A 5,625-nucleotide genomic window follows, 5' to 3' on the forward strand; every position below is an offset into this window, starting at 1 on the left:
ACACACACACACACACACACACACACACACACACACACACACACACACACAGGTAGAATGTCAAATTAGATTCCTTCAAAGTATAAGCTAATTATTTGGATTCCATCATTATTACCAAAGCTGCTGCCACAAAGTGTGTGATAGACAACCCACTTAAAGCCATTTAATCACAGAAACAGTTGGGGGTACAAAGGGCTGAGAGAGAAAAGAGGAGAAGACAAAGAGAAAAAGAGAAGGTAAAAAGACAAAGAGGAATAAGTCTGAGTTCAACTCTTTTTCCCCACATCTGCCAGTTAACCGTTCCTATTCATATCTTTTTCTAAATAACCCTTGCCACTTCTCCCTCTTAGTTGCCACACTCTTCCCTCCGTTTTAATTTTTTTTTCCTTTGGCCTTGTCCCCTTCCATCCTGCAACACAGGTTTGTCAGTGACATGAAGTTTAAGTGCCTGAATTTTCTTCCCGTCTCTCACTCTCCCATGTTCTCCGTCCACGCTACTTCCCTTTTGGTAATGTTATGCCCTATAGGCTTCCTCAAACTCCCAAACATAATTAGAAACTTTCATTAGAAACGACATTGATCTTGAAGCGACCCATAAGTGGCTTCTAATTAAACATGAGGGAGACTAGTCAGAGATAAACCTTATTAATTAGATAGGTTTATGAGTGGCATACACCACTTTTAGTCTAAAGCATCGCATATTTCTGTGCAATGACACTTTTTAAAATGGCATAAGGTTCAATTTCAAAGTGGCGTACGTCAGTTCAACCAGCACTGCTAATATGGGAGCATCACTATCTCCCTGCCACAGCTAAAACAAGAGAACGATGACTCTAATCCAGGAAGTCCTAGAAAAGCACAGCCTGAAACTGTAACAAATGAATGGAAGACTAACTGTGTTCACATAAAAATGTTCCCTGATAGTTTTAAATAAGGAGGACATCCGTTTGATCTCTATATGGCTAACTGTTATGTGTTATGCCCCTGCAATGTTTAGTTGCAGGGGTTGTTTTGGTATGCCTGATGTCAACTTCCACTTTGTGATTCCCTACATTTTTCAGCCAATTCAGCTGTGGGTTACACTATAGCTAGAAAAAACATAAGTAGAGTAAAGCAAGTAAGAGCAAATATGTAAAATAAGATGGACTTGTTCCGGCATGACTGCAAAACTTTGGGGCAAAACTGTAAAGCTGTAACTCTTTGATTTTCAGGGGCTGCCTAAGTGACAGAAGTATTTGCTGACTCACATATCAATCCCCTTCCAACCAAGGTTATCATAAATAACTCTCTCAGAGATCCAACTAAAACTGCAATGCAAAAAACTAGATTTATGTTTAGCTGTTACACATGTCATAGGTTCATCTCTACCGGATCTACTGTAGATTCACGGTTTTGCGAGTGAGTAAAACTTAAAATTTAAGTTATACAGCCATATAAAAACAACTTAAATTGTTAGTGTCACAGTTACTTATGGTTTTTATATTATAATTCTTACTTTCTGGCCCTTTATTGAGGACTAGACGGAGTCATGCAAGTGCCTTGATGAATCAACCAAAGCCAAAAAACAGAAATACTGTCAATACTGTTAATTTAAATCTTCATTGACTGCAATTTCCATCACTCACTCAGTCTTCAAGGTACTTGTTTATGTTAATTCATGGTGTATAGATAAATTATTAATAAAGAATGAATTACAACTCCATGAATAAAAACTACATCTGACTTGTGGGGCCTAGAAATTAAAAAGACGTCCCCAAATGTTATATGGTAGCTTTTTCTTTAAAGGGTAAATTAATCCAAATACCAAAAACAAAGGGTGTCTTGCTGCGGAAGTAATTCTGTTTGTACTGTATGTATGCTTTATACCTTCTCTGCTTGACCCAACTGTTCATCCTTAATGTCGCTCAGTGTTTTCCAGTTCATCTTTGCGCCGCTCCCCATTGACCTTGTCTCTGTCAAGGATTGGCTGTCGAGTGCATATCCTCCGTAGTCATACCTGTAGTGTTGACATTTAAACAAACAGCACAATTGTGCAAATAAATGTTTGCACACTCTTACACACCAAAAAACAAATACACGTACAGTACATGTGAAATATAACATGCATTATTTAGAGTGTAGGAAGACCGAAAGAAAAGGGTATGTCTGTTGAGTCAAATGAAAACACAAATCAAGCATGCTTGAGAACGCAATCACTGGATACTAAGGTGATAAAACTTGACAGGTACACCATCAATATTAGTTGTCTGTGATCATGTCCAGAAGTCTATAGTGAAAAACAGGGTGTAAAAGCAAGTGAGTTTGAGTGTGTTTGTTTATATGTATGCATGTGTGTTATATTAACAGACTTTGATTTTTCCTGCGGAGATACTGCACTGTATTTGTTATTATCTAAAGAAACCGCCATCAGCCATGACTGAACTGCTCCCTTAACTGATTTACAGCCACTGCACACCACTTTTATCTGACACATGGCTGTCTATAATGGACAAATGCATTCATACATTAATCAACTTTTCATATTTTGTCCAGAAACACAGTTTCTTTGCTGAGGCTAAAAGAAAAACAATGCTCATCTGTCTTTACTTTTGTTTAGCTACTCCATCTCATTTTTCCACCTTTTTAATATTCCCTTTTAAATCTTAATGCATCAGCGTGACTCCTACTCTGTATTCTAGCCGAACAGAGCAATCTAATCAAGGCATCATCCAAATTCATCAGTTTCCTCCAATTATGTAAGGCAGCATGGTCAAAACAATCCCACAAAGCACCACATCGCCACAGGAACTAGAGTCAGACAGATACTCTTTGTCTTTGTAAAGCGCAGACCTACATGTAAAAACACTCTGTCTGCTCCTTAAATAACATTCGTTGTTATTCCTTCACTGCTGTCAGCATGTAAACTGAAGAGAGGACCAACCAGTAGCAGAGATGTGGGGGGGAGTAAGGGAGCACTGCTTTTATTTATCCCTTTGAATGTTAGGATGTGATGGTGTGTTGACCAAAAACTATAAGACCAAGATTAAAGCTGGAGCAATGGATGCTCTTCTTCCATACTCTTTCCCTCTCTCTCACACACACACACACACACACACGCACACACACACACACACACACACCAACAGACGGCTATTGTTCAAGTAGCATTTAGAAAATTTAGAAACTGATTAAAAGAATCAGAATAATGTCCACAGGTACCAACAAACCCAAACTGTATTCACACTTTGATGCTGTGAGTGCACTGTTTGACGCAGTTGCCTGTCTAATAATAGCTTTCAGTGTAACACACACACACACACACACACACACACACAATCACAGTGAAGCACTCCTATGTACACACGGGGCGCATTTATATTTCAGCAGTGGCTAGACTTGAGAACAGCCTTAATGAGTGAATGAGTCATAATTTAAAATCCCTCTACAGGAAGTGCTAATAAGAATCCAATTGATGCGGCTCACCGTGTCCCCATCTTTCTGTACACGTATAGTAGCAGTTCAGAGCAGGAATCTAGAAATATCCGTGTCCTGCTTTTCTGTTGTTCCTGCATCCAATCCAGTCTCCATCATGTCTAGAGTCCCGCTGGAACTAAGGAGGCACATGCCACCAGTCTCCTGACATGTGATCATCAGGGCTTTGCACTTAGGTTTGTTCATCAGTGTTTAGTATTTATTGTATAATATTTTGCATATATAAGAATTTCAGTAAAAGGAGGGATACAATCTCTCCATTTGTAGAGTGATTTTTCTGTCTGAACATTCGGTGTCTTAAGTGGTGCTTGTGATAAAATGATGTCCCTGCGCCATTTGTGGATAATTTTGTATGTGTTTATAAATGTGTGTGGTTCAGCGTTGGTGTGTGTATGCACACCAGTGTGACTCACCAGGCCCGCAGACTAAAGGCCTCCGGTATGTCTGGGTTGACCATGACTGTTGAACTGAACAAAGCAGAGAGAGATATGCCCCCAAAATCAGATAAGCGAGCTCCTTTGATGGCGACTACGGGCTCCAGAGAACCATCAAACTTCTCCGCCTAGAGAAAGGACAAACTGTGTCAAAGACAGGAATTGAGGAGAGAAAGATGGAGAACAAGAGACCGCAAAAACATTTGTGTTATTGTCTCTTATGTGTTCAGCCTGTATCTGCAGTTTGCAGAAACCAGAAAGTAATACGTGGTATAGTTTGCTTTTATAATTGGACAACCTACAAGTTAATTTGAAAGTCATTTTTGGATTTTGGCAAAGAGGAGGGATTAGCTCTTGCAGATTGAATGAGCTTAGTGAAGAATAGTGCCATTTCATGCACATTCGAGAGTTATTTAGCCTTCCGTCTCAAATCACAGACTCTGGTTCAAAACAATCCTGAAGGTCACACTGATGATTGACTGATCCAAATTTTACAGCTCAGAAAACCCAATCAAACGGCTCTGAATGCAAGAGCATTCACGCAGGCATGTTACGTACATAAACGGATGGGCACCTTCATAAACACACGATTAATTACAGCCTGCTCAACATGTTTTTTAAGTTAAACTGCAAATCCATCCCTAGATACAGACAGAGAGCAAGGCGAGAGAGAGTGAGAGGAAGAGAGATTATAGTTATTACCTCCTCTCCCCAAAGTGTGACAGTCACCACTTTGCCAGTTGTGTCTATTAGGTTGAGGGCCCTCTTGGAAACTTCTCTACTGTTCTTAGTGGTGATACGGGATACATCCTCAGCACTCGTACACACTCCAATCACATCTACAGGCAGAGAGAGAGAGAGAGAGATAGTCATTTTACATATCTATTTATAGCTAGCTCACAAATACAGGCAGAAAATTATATTTATGATGAGGTAAAAAAGGGAGAGATCAATAGTTCATTATGTGAAGAGATCCTTTTGAAATGTCTTCACATGGTGTAAAGTGTAAAAATGCCCACTGGGTAATGTGAAGTGGTATCACATCACAAGAGTAAAGACCCAACACAGCAGAGTTTACACCCCTCTGATATTGCCAAGTCAAAGCAATATGACAAAAATGTCATAACAGACTGGCTAACACCCTGGCCCGCACTCAAAATCACAACAAACACACTCATTCCTCATTCATGTTTCCTGTCATGCCCAAGGCCTAAAAACTTCATTCAGGATTACTGCACTGAAGAGCTGTTGCTGCTGAGCTCAAAGATAGGGAAGAGCCTGGCCTATCATGACTAATATTAAAACATCAGAATAAGTCAAATTAATTTATAAAGTGCTTATGTATAGCAAATATGTCACAAGAATACTGAAAACAAAGACAATTAGAGATTAATCATGAAATTTGGAAAAATGATGGGATGGAATGCATCTCACTTCTATGATGTAGGGTTATCAATAAAACATTTGTTAAGCGATATTTGAGTATTGCATTGTATATGATGATGTTTTCAAGATTGCAATCTTCTTCCTTGTTTTTGTTTCTTTGCCACCATCTGTCAAGTAGTGGAATAGTCTAAAACCGGCAACGGAAAATAATAACAACAACAACAACAACAATAATAATAATAATAATAATAATTATTATTATTATAATTATAATAACAATAATAATAATCAATTACATTTTATTCATAGTATCAAATCATAACAAGAGTCATCT

At 38.7% G+C, this 5,625-nt stretch overlaps 1 protein-coding gene across 6 annotated transcripts in view; it reads right to left on the reverse strand.

Moving 5' to 3' along the window:
• The window catches only part of LOC116700221 (replication protein A 70 kDa DNA-binding subunit), a 61,040-nt gene that overhangs the window by 35,322 nt on the left and 20,093 nt on the right, over positions 1-5,625 (reverse strand). For all 6 annotated transcript variants that reach the window (XR_004334604.1, XM_032533214.1, XM_032533211.1 and 3 more), the window contains 3 exons: positions 4,608-4,744; positions 3,885-4,033; positions 1,867-1,996 (listed from right to left, as the gene is read on the reverse strand). Coding sequence is in view for 5 of the 6 variants with exons in the window: in XM_032533214.1 (XP_032389105.1) it covers positions 1,867-1,996; positions 3,885-4,033; positions 4,608-4,744 (416 nt within the window). In the remaining variant the exon portion in view is untranslated. The remainder of the gene's footprint in view (positions 1-1,866; positions 1,997-3,884; positions 4,034-4,607; positions 4,745-5,625) is intronic.

The sequence above is a fragment of the Etheostoma spectabile genome, chromosome 13, assembly GCF_008692095.1.
Source record: "Etheostoma spectabile isolate EspeVRDwgs_2016 chromosome 13, UIUC_Espe_1.0, whole genome shotgun sequence".
In the NCBI taxonomy this organism is placed as follows: domain Eukaryota; kingdom Metazoa; phylum Chordata; class Actinopteri; order Perciformes; family Percidae; genus Etheostoma; species Etheostoma spectabile.